We start from the raw sequence: 19763 nt of genomic DNA, 5'->3' as shown, positions 1-19763 counted from the left end.
AATGCAGAGTTTTAATTTGTTATGTGCAACTACCGACCTGAATAAACTGCCTTCACACATTTTAACCAACTGACGTGACCAAGCAAGTAAAACATTCACTACTTTTGAATTTTTGAGAAGAGTAGGCGGGGGAAAACTTTTGGGCAAGGGTAATAAAGAGAGCATTGTCAACTATTGACAATGACAGTGACAAAATACGATCATCATCATCATCAAGCTCCCAACTATTATACTAAATACTGTAAAATGGGTTGTGTTGTAATAGACTCTAGCGCTAACTAGCTAGATTACACCATCAGATTTTTATAGAGCCAATCTAAACAAGTACTGTACGCTGTAGTACACTGACAAAGTGACAGCTAGCTCGCATCACTACACAAACAACATTGTTGTGTACGTGTTGTCGTACCGTAACCGAGGATTCTTATCTTCTAATCTGTGTTTTAATTCACATTATTCTGAACGTAAAACTACAGCCGTTTAACACAACAAATTAACAAAAATATAAACTACAATCCTATGGGTTTCATAGTTGTTTTGCATTTCAACCTACCGTTTGCTTCTTACTGGAAGAACCCGTCGACTTGCCAGCAACGTCGGACGAACAACACGGAGCAGAATCCGAAGCCATTTTTAACCTTGCCGCTTTTTGCAGTCATGGTCATGTCAAAGGTCATGCCATCAAAGGTCACTAGTTTGAGCCTCGTACGAAACGTTTATTTTAATGTTTAAGCCATCGCTATTACGATGACTAGCGATGACTTTAGTGAAACGCAAAATTAGCTTCATTGCAATTGAGATGGATTTGAGGCAAGCGTGTTAGCGATGATCGCAAACAGACTTTAATGAAATCCGCGCCAGGACATTCCTGTACAATTAGGCCTACATGAGAAGCAGAACGCTGTTGATTACCAGGATCAACACCAGGACATTCCTGTACAATTACATCAGAGCCTGTAGATTAAATTATTAAATTATTTATACTTAATGGTAACATTTATGTATTTAAACATTTAAATTTCCTAAAAACACAAAATTACAACCTACTTTAGCAGAAGCAGTATCAATGTAATTTGTATCAACACCACGACAATTATGTACAGAGACACCATTGAATTGTTTTATATTGATTGATTTATTTTATTTTATAAGGTGTCTCTGTACTGTGGCAGAACCAGTGGTGGGTATGCATCCCCACCACTGGTTCTGCCACAGTACAGAGACACCTAGTTAAATAAAATAAATAAATTAATGAATAAATAAATAAATAAAACATTTCAATAGCCTCACGTTTTGACCCTAGCAGAGTCCTTTGAAGACTCTGATGGGGGTCGAAACATGAGGCAATTAACAACTTTGTTTGCAATTGTAGCAATTCCTTTTTTCTCACTTAGTTAAATCATGTAATCTATGCACTGATTTCTGAAGCTTTGTCTCAACTTTGCATGTCTTGTTGTCTTTCACAAGTAAATCTCTAAAAATGCCAAAAATAAAATTACAAGAAATATTGTAATTGACGGCATTTAATAATTTAAGCAGTATGACGTTTTACAAAAGTTGTGTACCCTTGAAGAGCATTTCTTTTCGTTTAAATCTTTTTTGGTTGTTTTCGATGTACAGCCACATCTCTTGAACTGTTCTGCTTTGAAGAAGATCTTGTAGTCCTCCCCATCTCAAAACAGGGTTGGCTTGTATTCTTTTACCAGTGGAACTGAAAGGTTCAAACAAAACTTAAGACTCAATGAACATCCTGAGAAATTGTTACAGAGACTTTGTCATAGGCATCACATTTGGTGGCAGCCCGTGATCTGTCAGACTTAGCTCGTGAGCTTTATCCGTTCGATTGTTTTACAGTAAACGCTCTGATGGCTTCTGGGTATGGGTTGCATTTGCTGTCATTTGTGTTAAAACCTTGGTAAAGGGCATTCGATTCTGGAGGCTTCCAATTTTTCTAAGATAATTTTGCCAGTATTTTAACAGAGCTTTTGTTTTAGCTTCATTTAATCATATCGTTTAACATTCAAGTTGGGTAATTAGCAACAAAACAGGGTTAACTTTGTATTTCGTTTAGGAAAAATAACAAAATGAACTGTAAATAACAATGAAACGGTGATCTACACAATCTATGATGTGGACAATCTCTTAATAAGTTTGGATGGGGCAGTGGAGGGTCCAGCTTTCTCAGTAGTGGTTGTTCTAGGGTTGTTGTGAGCACCAAGGCGAAGAATCTTGTCTGCCTTCACAACATGTGTATACTGACCACTCCTCTAGAGCAGTCAGTATGTCGGTTGTTTCGGTTGTTTTCCACAAGTCATTGGCCGGTGACTTGGTCATGTGCAGTGTGGACAGTTTGTTTTTTGACTGGCACATGGAAGAGATACTGCTGTCGGTTGTGTCTTCCAGTTATTATTTCAACCGTGTGTTGCCCCGGGACGATATATAAATAGTGAACAATCCTTGTATTGTTAGAGTATGTGAGGGAATAGCATTCTATTTATTTGTTTGTTTCTGCTTTACCCTGGAAAAAACCTCTCGGTGAAACACTGTTTTCGGAGGTACCCAGCAACTACATAACATAACTACATAAACTAGTATTAATAACAGTAAAAAATTACCATACAAGCAAAATACAATATAGAAAATGATTACAGTGCTACAGTGCATGGCAAGGGATTTTTTAGTGTAAGGGGGAGTTGGTTGAATGAGTTGACGCCATGAGTAGAAAATTTACGTTTACCTGAGTCGGTTTTAAGTAGTTGGGGAACTGAAGTACCTTGTGAGCCAGACCTGGTGCTGTATGAGTGGGCAGTGGCGAATAATTAAAACCATTACAAAGTTTAGGAGGCAGTGTAGAAGTAAGACTTGTTTATACTAAAATGTTTAAGTGAATTTCTCCTGGCACTTAAAGACTCCCAGCCAAGAGTAGATAAAATAGTGTGTGTGGAAATCCTCCGGGGAGGAAAAGTATAGCTTTACCAGTTCTGTTTAGGAATGTATCAAATTTTGAAAGAACAAATTTGGCCAAGTTGCGCCAAACAGCATCACAATAATCAAAGTGAGGCAGAATCAGAGTGTTGTACAACAGGTTTAAAGTATGTTGGGGAAGAATATATTATTATTATTGTCGCCGCCGTCGTCGTCAATATTCTGGCCATGCATGGTCATTAGTTTTCTTGTTCTCCTGTCAGTGACATCTAGATCTTCCTTAGTCCACTCGACAATACCCGCACTGTACCTCCTCAAAGACACGGCCCATGTGTTAATCGCCTTAGTCATGTTCCCCCTGTCATTTTAGACTTCAAACATTTCTTTACAGGCCTGATGTGTTCTGCCTTCAGCCTTACCTTTGATTCCATCTGAACCCCCTCTTCATGGTCATTGAAGCACATTTCTCCAGACCGAACTGCATCGAGATGTCATCACTGAAAATCCAACGAGTCGATCTCGGCCTCATTCTTTGCAAACAACTTCAAATCGTCCATAAAAAGCAGATGGTTATTCTTACAACCGTCCTTCTTCATGTCATAACCTGCACTCACCTTCCATCGACGGGGGCATCAGTACAATAACAAACAGCAACGGAGACGGATGCATCAATGCAATAACAAACAGCAACGGAGACGGAGAGTCACCTTGAAAAATCCCTCTTCTTTTGCATAGCTTGCCAAGATTATCATCGTTGGCTGTGAGATGTGTTTGCCATGTCTTCATGTTTCCAACTACAAGACGTTTACTGCATCAGCCACTCAAACCATATCCAGACATTCCATTATCCATGTGTGGGATACAATGTCATGCTTTCTTATAGTCGATCCACGCCATTGCCAAATTAGTCGTTCTGCTCCTGCAGTCCTTCAGTACAGCCTTATAGATGACAAGTTGATCCTTCTAACTCTGGACCGCTCTTACGGCCTTTCTGCTCCTCCGGAAACAACTGCTGGTCATCCATATGGCAATATGCAATCATACTGGTCAAGAGTTAATACACGACAGGTAAGCACTTGATTGGTCTATAATTACTTGCAACGTTACATTTCTGGACATCCTTCATGATCAGCACTGTTTTTGCCACAGTCATCCAAGATGGGACCTTACCCTGTGCTAGACGGTCTTGCAAATGTATGGCCATTCGCTCATACAAACTACAGAAGTTCGTCAACCAGTACCCATGCACATGGTCCAGACCTGGGGCTTTCCAATTTGCCACCTTTTTTATCTGTCTCATAACCTTGTCCACGTCAATCTGGAATCCTTCTTGCTGTTTTTATTGTTAATATTATTATTATTATTTATTTAACATTTATATTGCGCCCCTTACATACAAAATGATCAGAGACGCAGAACACTTGTTAAAAAGCACAGAGTGGAAGAAAAAGACCAAAAAAAAAAAGACTGGTCACCAGGCCAGTACCCAAGCAAAAATATGGGGATACGTCTGTCCAGCTAACAGAGAAGTAATTAATTACTTATTACATAGGCCTATCTCTGCTGGCATCGATAATGTTTTGTCCTTTTCAGGAGATGGACGCATCTAACCCTTACTATGCTACAATTCTAAACTAACTGGCAAGGTGGCCATTGAAGAAGACATACAAAAGCTAACAAGCTGTATTATAAACATAGGTTTTTATATTCACATTTTAAGGAGCTGAGTTTCTGTTCGCTACGTATGTGAAGTGGGAGCGCATTCCAAAGCTTAGGGGCTACCAAAGAAAAAGCCCTATCGCCAAATGTAGTCAACATTTAACCAGAGGGATATCCAAGAAATAACCATTATTCCCTGACCCGAGTTTATAAAAAGATTGAAACAAGATCCTGTATATCATCATCATCATAGCCGTCCTCCCGAGGTAGATCCCGGAGATGGCTTCCTGACTAAGAGTCTCCATAGGTCTCTGTTCCTTGCTAGGTGTCCTGCTGCTGCCACATATGGTATGTCAGCCTCTTCAAAGAAATGCTTGATATCTTCGAGCCATCGTTTCCCAGGTCATCCTCTGGGTCTGTTTCCTGCAATGTGGCCTTCTGGGGTATTTTGGGGTATCTGCCATTGCCAATTCTGTTCACATACCCAAAATACTTGAGTTTAGTCTTCCTAAATGAAGTTGAACGATCTTTACAGTAGCGAAGCAGTTCGCGTACTCTTGTGTTGCAAAGTCTGTCCCTCCTGGTGACCCCCAGTATTTTCCTCAAGCATGAATATACTCTGTCGAAAGACCATGAGGTGCTTTAAAGGGACAACACCGGCCGAATTGGGCTATTTTGGCTACTAAATAGACTAAGATAAGACTTCAACGTTCTTCCAGGAATGACCAAATTTAGCCGTTTTGGAGCATTTTAAGACAACAAGGCAGGTCGCGTGATTGTTCTAACCAAAAAGTGGAACAAACAATCACGTGACCTGGGCTAGTTTTACTTCCAGCCGTCTAAAAGTAACATACTTAACCAATTTTTTATTCTTTTTTCTACAAAATTATTAACGAATAATTGATGAAAATGATCATGTATTCAAATTATCGCTACAAAACGTAAATCAAGTGTCAAAAATACATCATTTGTTACTCACAGTTAGGCAGTTTCAACACTATGAAATGATCTGTACCCAGATCTTGAGTGGAGTTCATGATCATTTAAGTACCGTTGCAACTGCCCAGCTGCCAGCCATTCTTTCTAATGTTTTAGCAAAGAACCTCAAGTTTGTAATGGGGCAGTAATTATTTGAGCCTTTGAGAATTGGTACAATGTTTGCAAGTTTGAATTTTTCAGGAAAACAAGTTGCTGGAACTTTACGGTGTGTAACTCAATGAATTTGACCACATTTTGTCCATTACTTTGAAGACCCATTACTTTTTCTACTTTTATAGGGTAACTTTAAGTGATGTGATAAACACGTATGTGTGTCTGTAGACATTAGCCCTTAAGAAACAGAACGATGAAAACTGAGGTTATTACTTGTCTGTTTCTATACACTAAACTAATGTGCCAGTTGTGAACCAGTTACGTGGCATGAATTAATTGTGTCTCGTTTACAGCTTTTAGGTCATTATTCATTTGATCTCACATCTTGTTTTGCTGAGGTCCAAAGCCATCATGAACAACATTTTTTTCAGCTCCATAACCGCTTTAAAGCTGAAATCCGCTCTTTTTGTTTCCGTGCCGATTGTTTAGTTCCGCTTTTTTGTTTTCATGACTACCGATTTTTTCCGCTTTTTACTTCCTCCACGATTAAATAAAAATGATCACACAAATTTGTGCCCGCTTTTTAGTTATTCCATAGTGTAAGGACAGAGATGGTTATTCATTGCAGTGCAGAAGTGCCGGCAAAAGAAAGAAAACAAACACGAAAAGACCCGAAGAATTCTTACCACACGGGACGCATCTGGAAAAGCCTGTAAAACCCGTGTACAACTTAAATAAACACATATATGTACATGTAGTGTACATGATTGTACATGTATATGTACGCTAAATGGGATTCACACAAAACAAATGGATGCATGAGGACGTTGTGGTCTTTTAGCCGTTTGTTAAGTCGGTAAATACATTGAGAACAAAATAATGCTGCATATACTTTAGAATCGTGCGTGTGCAAGACTTGAAAAGAGGGTAAAAAACGAAATCAAACCCTCTACGTCAATAGAGGGCGTCGTCGGATCATTGGTTGGTACATTAAATGTGAACATTAAATGTACACATGTACATGTACCTGTAAACCGTACGGTACACATGCACATTTTGTTTCGTTGTGTTTTGCGGACAACAATTCAAGATGTCGGTATTGCATAATTGCGTGATTATTAAAAGGGGGTCAGAGTTAGACACAGGCAGCGATAGATCCGATCCCGACGTCACAAATCCGTGGAAATGGAGTTGGATGGAGTATACTGTCGGTGAGGTAAAATTGGGGGACACAATTCGGAAAATCCAGAAAGCTGGGTTTGCAATGTGCATTATTTGTAATAAGGTATTGAAGTACGGGAAACGTGGGCGAGTTGCGCTTGTGCAACACGTTAAAAAAGAATCACATGTATCGATAATGGAGATGAGGAAAAACAACACCCTACTTCCAGGTACAGCTTCTTTCTATAAATTGTACTTTGTTAATACTTATAGGCCAGCTTTTGTAAATCGCTATTATCTTCAAGTACGCGCAAATCCTCCCATCACATTGGCAGAATGGAGTGGTGATAAAAACCTATATTGCACGGCTAATATCACTACCATGCGTCTTGTGTGTTCTATGTCACGCGCCAAGTTTGCTTGAAGATAAATACGCTCGTGGAAATACGGAAAATAACGCGCGTCTGCGTCCCATATCCAACTCGGCCTTCAGCCTCGTTGAATATGGGACGCAGAAGCGCTATATTTTTCCGTATGGCACTCGCTCGTGTGATAACTTATATTGTTAATTTGTACAAAACTTAGTATAATACTTTTGAATTTATCTTAACATGATAAAATTAAAATACATGAAATGTAGTTAATAAATAAAACATTTAAATTGGATTTAAATAATTTGTCTACTCTATGGATTGTATGTCTAGATCATGGTAGATTATCAAGTTATTAAGCCACAAGCATAATAAGGGGGAAACTGACAGGGTAAAAAAAAATATGGGGTTGAACATTGAACAAAGAAAAACTTACTAGTCTAGAGTGTAGCTCACATTGACTTATTTAATTATTTTATAAGATTGTTTATAGAACTGTTTTGATGGATTGAAAATAATGTGTTTCTGCTTTTTTTTGGTCCACAATATTATATTTCCTTCAGCGTCTTGAAATAATATTGGGTCAGTTAAATTTTTCAGTTCTTAATTTTTGTTCTTTTAGCTAAGTCAATTTAAATCCATTTATTGTATTCCTATTTTTAACCAAGATATTAAAAGTTATAAATTGATTTTCCTTTTTTATTTTTCAGGTCAGAAAAAAACCAAAATCAAGCACAGACACTTCTTATGGAATACATCCTATGCTCAAAATTAAAGCAGAAACTCCCACCAGCAGCATGTTGCCACCCCGAGAGTCACTGACGGACAGAGTGTCTACTGCAGAAGCAACTGTCCTGGCTTTTGCTGCTGAAAAATCAGTGCCGTATGCTGTTATCCCTGATATAATCGCACTGAGTAAATCCCTAGCCAAAGATAAGCAAGCTTTAGATGGACTTTCAATGGACCGCACGTCAGCCACATATACAATGACATATGGACTTGGTAAAACCTGTCAAGACGGATGTCTTGAAGATCTGCAGACATTTTTTTTTTCCTTGAATATCAATGAATGCACAAGCCAATCTAATCTTCGAGTTGTGTCAGTGTTGGTATGTTACTACTCCGAAAAAGAAAAGAAAGTAGTAATTAAGCACTCGTCATCATTTGCACTCACAAAAGTAGATACCCAGAACATTTATGACCAACTTGTGCGGCTGTTTGAGGAGCTCCAACTGGAAGAACCTTGTTTCAATGCTAATGGATAACTCTAATGTGAGGCGAGGCTCAAAAGCAGGCCTAGAAACATTGATAAGAAGAAACAAAGCCCCGCACCTCGTTGATTGTCACCATGCACACAATGCTGCCAAAGCTTTCTGCGAACCATTCGAAAAGTATGTTGAATATTAATTGACAAGCTTGTTCAACGACTTCAAGTGGTCTGCTGATAAGAAAGAAGTGTTGTTTTTAATATGTGATACACTGGGCATCACCTGAACTTTATGTGAGCCATAGATGGCTATCAGTGTATGATGTAAGTGTTCATACAGAATGTTTGTGGGATGCGTAACTGGTGTTTTATTTTGCATTCCTGTCCGACACTGATCGAATCACCTACCTTGCATGTATTCTTGATGTATACAAGAAGCACAATGTTGAGAAGAACGCACAAGGACTGAAACAGCTGCAAAACAAAATGAAACTGAAAATAAAAAGAATGACCACAGAGGGTGCTGAACGAAAAAGAGAAATGTACAGAAGCTGTTTTACACTGGTTCAAAAACCAAAGTCTTGGTCCATATTTTTTCATCAGTTCTTCCACTTCTTAAGAAATATGTGATGTTGTTTCAAACAGAGATGTCTATGATTCATCTTCTCAATGACAAGCAAGTAGCACTGCATCAAACCAGAGAAGCTGAATGAAATCACACAAAGAAGACTAGCTCAGCTTCAGGTAGACGACAAAACGAATGACCTCCCTGATCATGCAGTATTCAGAGAAATTTGCCAAAGACAATGTGCCAAAGCTTATGTCAAATGTGCAGCATGTCTACAGAGGAAAATGCCAGTAAATAGTGAACTTTTAAGGAGTATATCAGCAATTGATCCACGTTGCAGACGTCATACTATCACACTGAGATGCTTCTTGAAGCTACCCCAGTTGATCTCTAATGTAAAATCCCTTCTCTCATGCAGCCGATATGTGATTTTTTCTTTTTTTATTGTGTTTTCACAGAGTACCAAACCCCAAAGAGGCAAATATGAAAGGATATTCGCCAACTGTCCTGTGCCAGGTTGCTACGGCATTGATACAACCTTGAGGTACAAGCACGACTTGAACGCGAGGTCAAGTAAATAAATACAAGCCAGTAATTTACAATTGCTCAAAATGATTTCGGCATTTAGAAATGTAAATAAATTATTGAAACTCGAAACTTATTGTACGTCATTTGCACATGTGGTCAGTCAAAACGATGACAAAAACACTTCAAAAGTCAACTTTTGTAATTCAGCTGTGGCAAAGACGTACAAAAACAATCTGTTAACTGTGTAAAACTGACAGATTGTCCTGAGCCAGGGTATTATGGGAAATCATATGAGCGGATGTAAGTGTCTGTGAGGATTTGGTGACATCGGAAGAAATATCTAATGTTACTATCTCACTATCACTCAATATCAATTAGTGTTTAAATAAGAGATAAAGAGAGCAGAACTGTTTACATTGCTTATTTATTTGCAGAAGTGTAGTGTGGATATTGTGTAATTTTCGTTTCTCAGAGTACTTCGGCAGAATCTGCCAAGTACTTGGCAATGGTGCACAGGACACCTGAATCAGGAATAAACAAGCCATCTTCCCCGGATGAAACCGTCGATGAGAATGCAGGTAAATTATTACACATAATTGACACTGATTACTTACATAATGCATTACGATTGGTCCATCGAAGTGGTGCCAATATGACATTTAATCCCTTCACATATCCTTTGGCCAGTTGGCCAAGTCGCAGTACACCTCCAAACAAACTAAGTTGATAAAAGCCATAACTAAGTAGTTTTCATAAACCCCAACCATAAGTTGAGTTTGAGAAGAGCTGGACCATGTGGCTAAAAGTCATTGTACATTGCCCGCATCATAATTTATTGCATTTAACTATATTTTTGGACATCTTGGATGGCAACAATTTAAACTAATATTGTCTTAGTTGCCGTTTGGTGAATACAGGCAAAGTCCACATTAGAGGTGCACAAGCAGAACGCATGTTGGTGCTCAAGGCATGTACATAGACATGCTATGATCGAAATGTTGCATAAGTGATGTCCTTGCTGAGAAGATACAGGGGTCGAATTTAAGTACATTTTCATGGTAGCCCACAGGGCTAGTAACCCTGAGTTTTTACTAGCCCTGAATAAATTTCAGTAGCCCTGGCTGGATTTTTGTTTCCTTCTTCACGTCATTGATTTAATTTGCTTTCATATCAGAGCTAACATTATGTTGATAAAACCAAACAATGACCATACCCTTTAGAATAAACAAAAAACACAAAAAATTAGTCTATTTGATTGTAGTTGATTTAGAAATCACTGTCATCCTCGTCCTCATCAGCTGTTGAGGAGGTGATGATCTCAATCTGTTGCCCATCTGGCTGGTGGTCGTCCTCGTCCTCATCAGCTGATGAGGTGATGATCTCAATCTGTTGCCCATCTGGCTGGTAGTCGTCCTCGTCCTCATCTGATGAGCTGATGATCTCCGATCGGATCCGTTGCCCATACGGCTTCTGGGTTGGTCGTCTGTTTCTTTTTCCTCCCGCTATCCAAAGGTCGATTGCATCTGATAGGTTATAAGATTTAATTTCTGCTGAATGGAAAAATATCATCATCAGATCTGACAAGATACTTGGTCTTAAGATTTAATTTCTGCTGAATGGAAAAATATCATCATCAGATCTGACAAGATACTTGGTCTTAATTTAGACCTCCAGTCTGTCTTGATTAGCTTCATCTCTGAGAATCCTCTTTCAGCATCTGCTGAATGTGCTGGAATTGTCAATATCAGATCAATCAATGCCATGGCATTTTTGCAGTTTGGATCTGCAGCAGAAGCTGGCCCAATGTCTGACCACATGGCATTGTGAACATCCTTGTATCTGTTAGGTAAACAAAATATTATCAAGATATAACAAACTGACATCAATGAAAAAGGTAAGAAAAGTTTTCCTATTGCAGATCACTGTTGATAAATTAAAGTAATGATTCTATAATAATTTTTGTATTGTTTCCTTAAGTTTTCTACAATAATATACCTGTTGAACACAGCTGCTTTGAGCATGTCCCATTCTAGTTCTACTGCATCCGTATCTACTCCTGCATCAGTCATTATTGGCCCAAAATGATCAACTAAGACAGCCACCTCATCGTCTCCAAACTCTGGAGGAAATAATTCAATTATAATAATAAACAAAATTTATACAAAGCTTTGTAAACTGCTAGTGCAGTTTATATGTTAAAACATTAGTTTGTAACGTATTTACTTATACACTACTTATTGTTTTGTTTACTTGTACTTTCGGTTTGTTTTGCAGGCCAAAGCTGGAAGTCTGCAATTTTGCAAGCGCTTATTACTCCTTCATAAGCATCAGCAAACCGGCTCCCAAGGCATTCAACCAATCCTGTTATTACAGCTTTCCTAACAGGCTGAATGGATACTGCAGCAACAATCTCGTCCTCATTTAATCTGCATATCTCTCTCATCTTGCGAAGTTTGGGACCATCCCTGTAATCAAAAAAAAATTAAAATAATAATAAACTGTAATTGGTCTTTAAACTAATCAGACAAGGTGTAACCCTGGTTTAACACTGGTTTAACAATGACATTTTAAATTTAAACTTTGAAAACTCACTTGGTTTCATATTTTTTCAGCACAGCAATGGTTGCATCTAGTTGACGTTTGATATATGCAACACTTGCAGTTGTTGCTTGTATCGAAAGAGACAACTTTGACAGGCAAGCAATGACATCTGTCATGAACAGCATGAACTTGATCATGGCATGATTGGTCATTATCTTTAAAAAGCCCTTTGCCTTGCCAAGAGAATCTGCCGAAGCTGTCTTATCCGTTGGACGCTATAAGTAAATAATAAAATAAAAGGGGAGTGTAATATTACTTCACAGACACTTTTTTGGCACTAAAAAAATAAATACATATAAAAAAAATAAAATAAAAAAAAAATTAAAAAAAATATTAAAGAGCTAGCCTAGACATGATTATTTTTTTTTAGAAACATTAACAATTTATGGGTTTGAAATTTAATTGTATTTGTTTGTATTTAATATAAACTATCAATATCTTTGTTTCATGAATTATTCCATTATTAATATTGGGATAAACTAAACTTGTACTAATTCATTACATTTTTGTGTTATACATTTAAAGAATATTATGAGTTTGTTTACTTGGCCATGCCATGTACTTACTTGTTCAAGATGTTGCTTGATTGGAATGTAGCCAGTCTATAGGGCCTCCAAAGCTCGTTCCGTGTGTGGCAGCCAGCGAGTCCCTCCCACTCGGCTCGGCATGAGTGGTTTTATATTTGATGCCGCATATGATCTCTTTAGGTTTTCACGGTTAAGGGGACTATTGTGGTAATAATAGTACAACCCCATCAATACAGTGTTCATTCTTGTGTACTGTTGTGTATTTTTCACCACATCTTTGTAAGCCAATTGAAGACGATGAGCAAAGCAGTGAACCCCTCGCAATAATGGTTGGACTTGTTTCAGCTTAGCAACGACACTACCCTTTTTGCCAGACATAACATTTGCTCCATCACTACCTACTCCCACAAGTTTTTTTGACCAGTCTTCAATTCCAGCATCCTTTAGGGAGTCAGTAATTACTTGGAGGATACCATCAGCATCAGCTCGCTCAGGGCTTCCTACTGCAAGAAATCCAGTTTTTATTGAGCCATTTTGACACGCTCGAATGTAAACGAATTCTTCTTCCTGGACTGCACTATCAGTTGCACCATCACTTATCACAGAAATGAATTTTGCATTATTTACATATTGTACAACCTGTTTTCGTTCATGCTCAGCTTTTAACCTTGCAAAATTTACCGCCTGTTTGTCGTTTCTATATGTTCTGCCGATGTCAACTCCTTTTCGCTCATCTAGTTCACAAAGCCACAGGTAATCTGTAAAGGGACGTCGCTGTTTGACTATTGCGTGCATATTCCTGAACAGAACCACGAGTTGAGAATACACTTTTTCGTTCAACTTCTGTAAAGCTTTGCCCGCCGCGGTATCCATGGCTGCCGTTGCAGTTTCCTTCCCCAATGATCTGATGTGTTGATCGCTTTTCTCATGGGCGTTTAAAGATTCAACTCTAAAATTTGTGCACCCCACAACAAATGTAGACTTTTTGTCTTCGGTATTGATTGCAAATTTAACACAGTATTTGCAATGCATTGCCTTTTTTCCCTCATTGTAATCTAACCACGCGTGATTTTCTTGCCATTTCTTCTGGAAGATTCGTTTCCTTGCGTTGAGCTCATATTGTTTACTTTTATGAGTCTCCCAAACTTTTTGTTTTTTCGAAGGAGGATTAACTCCTTCCAAAAATCGCCACATGATGCCGACAGTGCAGCTAGTTCGCCGGTGATCCACACAAAAACTTTCCGTCAATCACGCACGGCCGCGGCACCGTCTGAAATTTGTTGTATTGTGTTTGGTTGGTTCCCACCACAATAATCAGGTTTCAGTTGAATGACTGCGGGAACCAGTTGATTCTGCACGTGCGTGCCGGTGTGTAATTTTATATTGACACTGTTGAGTTAAGCACAACTGAGATTCTGCTGCGCACACACCGTACAGTGGAAGTAAATTTGCGGCAGTGCAATACTTGTTGTTATGTCAAATCAGATTTCTGGTCTTGCGGCGGACGTTACGTTAGCACAATCAACCTGTTAACCAGACGATGCGTTTTTTTTTTTACATGCTATTGCGTGTGGGTTGGTGTGTGACTGTGTGAGTGTGTGCGTGTACATCACAGTAAGTACATGTACATTTATTTATTGCAGGCAACAAGATGAGACTTGCTCTTCTTGTTATGACGGCGCTAGCACGACGGTGATCTGATATCAAAATATTTATTATCGTTCGATAAATAACGAAATATAAAACAAGAGAAAATTCTACAACTTATTGTTAACACAGAAATAATGATGTTTGTTAAGATGTGAATTTGCTTTATTGTTCCACTAGCCCGCCGGGCTACTAAAAATGGGGGAAACGGTAGCCCGGCTGTCAATCTGGTAGTCCCGGGCTAGCGGGCTACCGGCAATTTCGACCCCTGAGATATGTCGAAGAAATGGAGCCATTGTCTTCCGATGATTGGAAAGAGAAACAATTGTATGTAAATTTGTTGGCGGAGTGCACTAAGCACGTAGATGCGAAGTTAGAGGGTATCGCAATGTATATATGCAATTGTACAAGTCCATTGCAGATGAAGACTGGTACAAACTCTTGCCCCGCTGGAAAGCATTTGGAACGGCGAGCATCCGCCAGGCAAAAGCCACGAGTGGTAGCACCAGATGCCGTTATTATGTGTAGTAGTAAATGGGAGGGGTGGGGGGGGGGGCAGCTGCAAATAGTTTCAGAGGAGGCTACAATTAAGGCCGTTTTGGGCCTGGGTATAGGTCCAGAGGACCGCAAAGACCGAGAGAGGCTCCCGGTAAATCTGGCGGTTGCTTTCGCTGCTCAAAAAATGTGCACTTTACGCACTGTAAGGCAATAATCTAGTTCAACACAAGAACTAAGATACTTTAAGGCAATTAAGATAAGTACCGAGTGCAAATTGCAATGGTGACGTGCAGTTGAAATACATTGTTTGATAGTAAATAGTTATTGTAGTTGGAATAACAGCAATACACTTATTTCTTAAACTTGTTATGTGTGGGCCATTTCACGCTTATTGGCTAAGCTGTCCAAGTTAATGCATAATTAACTTACAGCGAGGGGCCTCTTACTCAGAGCACCATCAAAAACTTCAGGTACAATTTTTATTGTTACGTGGTTATCTCGGTTCTTGTCATTCCTGTTGCAAAACCCCAGACAGAAATGACGGACAAATCAAACAGTTTCTAACTTAAATGACCATAATCTTTTACTACGATTTCAATCACACATCTATACCAATCAAACTTCAACAATCGACTGACCTGTTATTCTGTCAATGCTACCCATTTCTGGTGTTCTTAACAAAACCAGTCTTTTTTTAGTAACGATGCAAGTCCATTCATCATCACATTTCCTGTGCAACAGTTAACCAGTTAAGAGTTAAAGGCCGTGAAAAATGATAGCTTTGAGGGACGGAAACACATATACTTTATAAAACAAGCCCTACTGATTCCAAATAAAATATTACTTTACCATTATCTGTGTATTTGACCTTGAAAAAGAAGCGACAACCCTAGCACTCGCATGACCCCCTCTGCCCCCATAACGTAAAAGTAGGACATTGAGATAATGATATGCACGTGACCCCAAAAACGTCATAAAGGAGATCGAGTCACGTGACGCGGAAGTACACTAGGAGCTTCAACGTGTGTGTGTATGCTTTGTTTTCGCCGTAGCGATGCGAGCTTCACAATTTTATCCTCTGGTTGTATCCCAGTTTAGTATCATTTAATCTTCGATTTGTGTATCTAAAGTTCAGTGCCGACACTATCAAAATGCCCAAATCGTGTGTTGTAGGCGGGTGCACACGTAATATACTGAAAAATCCCGAAGTATTTTGGTTGTTGTTTCCTCAAGACAGTGCACTACCAGCGAGCATGAGTTCGTTTCGTCAACAACACACGTTCCGACTTCACACTACATGTAGGTAGTTCATCTTTTGTCTGCTCGGCTCACTTCACCGATGATTGTATTGACGAAACAGTTAAGAAGAAGCGAAGTCTTGGCTTGCCATTTCGGTTCAGACTTAAAGTTGGGTATGTCCCAAGCATCAAAGGACCAACAGTATCGGTCATGCATCAACGTCCGACACAGAGTACTTCGACGGGAATTCCTTCGACGTCCGCCGATGTGCAGACTCAGTCGGATGAGCCCGGCCCTAGCACAAGCACCGCAGAGAAGACATGGAGTACAGATCCTCGTAAGCGCTCTGGGGGAGCATACCTCAAAAGGGAAAGAGCAAGGGTATGTACAAACCACCGATTTCGTTTGTCCAATTATTCATAATCATTGTCATTGGGGAAAGTTTCAATGCGGTTTGTAAATTTAACAGTAATTAATACAAAAATTTATCTGAAAATGTTTTCTATTTTTTTTTTAAGTCAATGCCATGCCATGGACTTCATTCAGCTTGAAGTAATTGAATTTTAAAACTGTTCTCTCATGGACCAGCAGACACTGTATTTGTCACTAAAGGTTTGTACACCTTTTGTTGAATATTTTTCAGGGTCGGCTTCTGCCAAGAAAGTTGCAGCCATTCTGGACAGCAAGTGGACAAGAAAGGATGTGAAAATGTTGTCGCCATCCATGCAGACATCCTCGGTGGAAGGCTTCCACTCGGTTATTAACCAGTACGCGCCTAAGATGTTTTCATTTGGGGGTGACGACACAACAGAGCATAATCCTTTGATATTCATTATGCATTCATGTCAGCATGCATTGATTGTTACTTGGTTTGCACACTAGAATACTATTCAACTGAACTCAACCAATATAACTAGCCATGGCTACCACTTCATTTTAAATAAAAATGCAACAACATATTTTTTAAATTTGACATCGTGGTGAGCTTGAACTTTAACAAACACATGTACTTGTGCCGTATAATTGTACATTTTTTTATTGTAAAGTACAAATTCTGTTTATTTTCCTACTGATCCATGAGTGCATCACAAAAATGAATTTAACATGGCATTCCCTCAAATATATTTAGTCCAAAACTTTGAATGTAAAATATTTTGTGTAAAAAAATAATAAAAAAATGCAAAGGCCTCTTTAGTAAACTTTACAAAAACGCTTGACCGTTCAAACTCATTTTTGAAAGACTATCATCAAATTTACATTGTAAAGTGTATATTTACTCCTAAACCATGTAAAAGTGTTACTGATATCCAGTTATGTGTTACTATATTGTAAATCTACATGTCATCAAGGTCAGGAAATCTAAACCCTTCATAGTTGCCTCCTTCATCTGGGAAAGTCGTTCTGGTTATCCCCATTATGCATGCTGGGAGGGGCACTCTGTTGTGTCTTCCAAAGTAACCATAACACCACCTGATCACCTGCCGATAAGACACATGTCTGTACTTTCTGTGAAATAAAAAATAATACCGTTCTGTTTTACAATCAACAAACTGTATATCATTTGTCCATTTGTTACGTTGAATTGACCAATGTTCTAGCCAGTATCAGTGTTACCAGGATAAGTTGGATTGACGAAATGGGCTCAAACAAGGAATATTGGGCTTATCAAGAGAGTCGCCTTTACTTTGGGGGTGGGAAAAGTGTCCTGATACATGTTCATGTATGTCACGTTTCGCATAAAATAGATTATCTGAATATAATAACCAGGTTGTGTGCTTCTATTTCGGTTCAAAAATCTTACAGAAAAAAAAGTTGAAATTTAAAAACAATTGAAAATTAACTCTTACCGTGGAAGGTCACCTTCAACAGCTTTAGCCCCATACTGTTGTCGGTACGCATAATACGCTGTCTCTAGTGTTCCAGGGTTCAGACATGTAGCCGAATACCAGGGATGGTCTGTAAAACAACTGAAACCCTCAGTATCGACTCCAGTATGAACGATTTTCTCCTGTATGGCTGCAATCTCTTTACAGCAAATGCAGTTGTGAACGAACTCCATCACCACACATTTACCACAGGAACACCTTCAATTCAAAAAGCAAGACAATTAATAAGTCAGACATTTTTTAGAGAACTGTGGCATGGAATTTAACTCAACATTCATGTACACAACTGAATTTCACTTGGTTGACATCATGACAAATTAGACACTAACAGTTACAGAAAACTACTCACAAACAAAGCTGTCTTTGCATTGTATGATGTATGATTGTGTAGATATAGACGAGCGAGTATAAAGGCCTATGATTTTATGAGCCAAATGACCAGGTATACACACATGGGTACGTGTTTTCCCCTCATCAATATCAGCAAAAGCCTACATACACAGGCTATGTAAAATCAGTGAACTATACTATGTCAATGATTCAGAAATTAAAATTACCAGTCGGTATTGTTCAATCGCTCGTTGTTGGCAGCTTGGTCATTCCCATCTTGTTCTTCATCGGGGTCGGCGTCATCAGCAGCAGCAGCGTCACCCTTGCTGTTGGCGTGGTCTTGCCAGTGGCTCGAATCTATATGGTTCAGCCCCACGAACCACCTCCTCATCCTCATCGTCTGGCTCAACGTCATCGCTGTCTCCCGATCCCCCTGAGATACTTTCAGATCCTTCACTGAAACCATCAGAATCTACACTGATTTCTTCCCAAAATTCGTCACCGGAGTTTTCAGAGTCTGACATGTTTACTTCGTCGAGGAAAGAATCGGCGGACAATACACGCACATTACATGTGGGGCTTGCGTTAGCGTGCGTGAGTTGTATGGGTACCAGACTTAGTCAGTCTCCTTTATGACGTCACAGCCATTGCGCAACAACCAATCGTGACCTCTGCATTTTCAGAATCGCGACGCGCGGGCTTTTTAAAAAATCCTTGTTTTAATCTTTTTACAATTTCGAGAAATTATCTTTGTATACTTACACATTGTGTTTGATACATCAGCAACTAGATTTTGAAAGTGGATTGAATGGAAACTTCTCATTTTCCACGCACTTTAAGAGTTAGATAATTTTACACCGTTAGCAACAATTTAAATTAGACTGGCCTGCAAATCTCCAGGCCTAAAACTATGGGAAAATGCTTGCAAATGCCTAGGCGGGGTTATTTAAAGTCAGTAATCTGGAAATATTGATTGCTATGAGGGGTTTAGTTGAAATTATAGGCCCAAGTTGATTGTCAAAACCATGACTATGCCCGAAGCGAAGCTGAGGGCATAGTAATGGTTTGACATCACCGAGGGCCTATAATTTCAACTGTTTCCTGAATATTAACCATAAGCCGACAGCCATCCGAAGTCGGGATTCGACGTCATGTTTTGGGAAATTTGCCGACGTCTAAATGACCTTCATTTATTGTGGTCGGAAAAACTACATTGTATCATGGTTGATAACAGACGTCCTACAAACTTTCACATACAACTATGAGCCGACACTCATCCGACTGTAGCCGCGTGGTGTATCCTAATTCTTACTCAACTTGAACAAAAGAAGCATTTCCATCCAATGACAGCAGCGTCACTATCGGAGCTTACACAAGAATTGTGGTACTTCATGGAGCAATAACTATCTTTCAACAAATCATCCAATACATCTTTGCCACAAATATATCCAATACATCTCGGCCGCAAATATTTATTGGTGGATATGGGGACAATGAGAGCAGTCTACGCGGTGCGGGCCGAGG

General features: G+C 39.2%; 2 protein-coding genes, 1 non-coding gene and 2 pseudogenes across 3 annotated transcripts; 2 read left to right on the top strand and 3 right to left on the bottom strand.

Moving 5' to 3' along the window:
* Positions 1-1142: 1142 nt before the first annotated feature.
* On the bottom strand, positions 1143-1241 carry LOC139943533 (small nucleolar RNA SNORD90). Its single transcript, XR_011786828.1, has one exon. It is a non-coding gene; the product is annotated as a small nucleolar RNA SNORD90 (small nucleolar RNA).
* A 2130-nt stretch (positions 1242-3371) lies between these two features.
* LOC139942659 (uncharacterized) lies at positions 3372-10490 on the top strand (annotated as a pseudogene).
* A 616-nt stretch (positions 10491-11106) lies between these two features.
* On the bottom strand, positions 11107-13512 carry LOC139942658 (zinc finger protein 862-like). The gene is made up of 5 exons (XM_071939483.1): positions 12910-13512; positions 12104-12327; positions 11762-11976; positions 11507-11630; positions 11107-11350 (listed from the first exon to the last, which is right to left on the bottom strand). Exons 1-5 carry the CDS (start codon positions 13510-13512, stop codon positions 11107-11109), a joined length of 1410 nt encoding a protein of 469 aa, XP_071795584.1.
* Positions 13513-15717: 2205 nt separating this feature from the next.
* Positions 15718-16941, top strand: LOC139943207 (uncharacterized). Its single transcript, XM_071940021.1, has 2 exons — positions 15718-16404; positions 16667-16941. Exons 1-2 carry the CDS (start codon positions 16124-16126, stop codon positions 16785-16787), a joined length of 402 nt encoding a protein of 133 aa, XP_071796122.1. The 5' UTR covers positions 15718-16123; the 3' UTR covers positions 16788-16941.
* Positions 16942-17112: 171 nt separating this feature from the next.
* Positions 17113-18897, bottom strand: LOC139943203 (P2X purinoceptor 7-like; annotated as a pseudogene).
* Between the last annotated feature and the right edge of the window lie 866 nt (positions 18898-19763).

The sequence above is a fragment of the Asterias amurensis genome, chromosome 10 (assembly GCF_032118995.1).
Source record: "Asterias amurensis chromosome 10, ASM3211899v1".
Lineage (NCBI taxonomy): Eukaryota > Metazoa > Echinodermata > Asteroidea > Forcipulatida > Asteriidae > Asterias > Asterias amurensis.
Note: the sequence above shows the minus strand (reverse complement) of the source record. Positions and strands in the feature narration are given on the sequence as shown.

Coding starts and splice junctions, on each gene's coding strand:
- LOC139942658 (XM_071939483.1), bottom strand. CDS start 13,512: ATGGATACCGCGGCGGGCAAAGCTTTACAGAAGTTGAACGAAAAAGTG. Junction 11,977..12,103: donor CTGAAAAAATATGAAACCAA/GTGAGTTTTCAA, acceptor TTTTGATTACAG/GGATGGTCCCAAACTTCGCA. Junction 11,631..11,761: donor AAAACAAACCGAAAGTACAA/GTAAACAAAACA, acceptor TATTTCCTCCAG/AGTTTGGAGACGATGAGGTG.
- LOC139943207 (XM_071940021.1), top strand. CDS start 16,124: ATGATTGTATTGACGAAACAGTTAAGAAGAAGCGAAGTCTTGGCTTGC. Junction 16,405..16,666: donor TCAAAAGGGAAAGAGCAAGG/GTATGTACAAAC, acceptor AATATTTTTCAG/GGTCGGCTTCTGCCAAGAAA.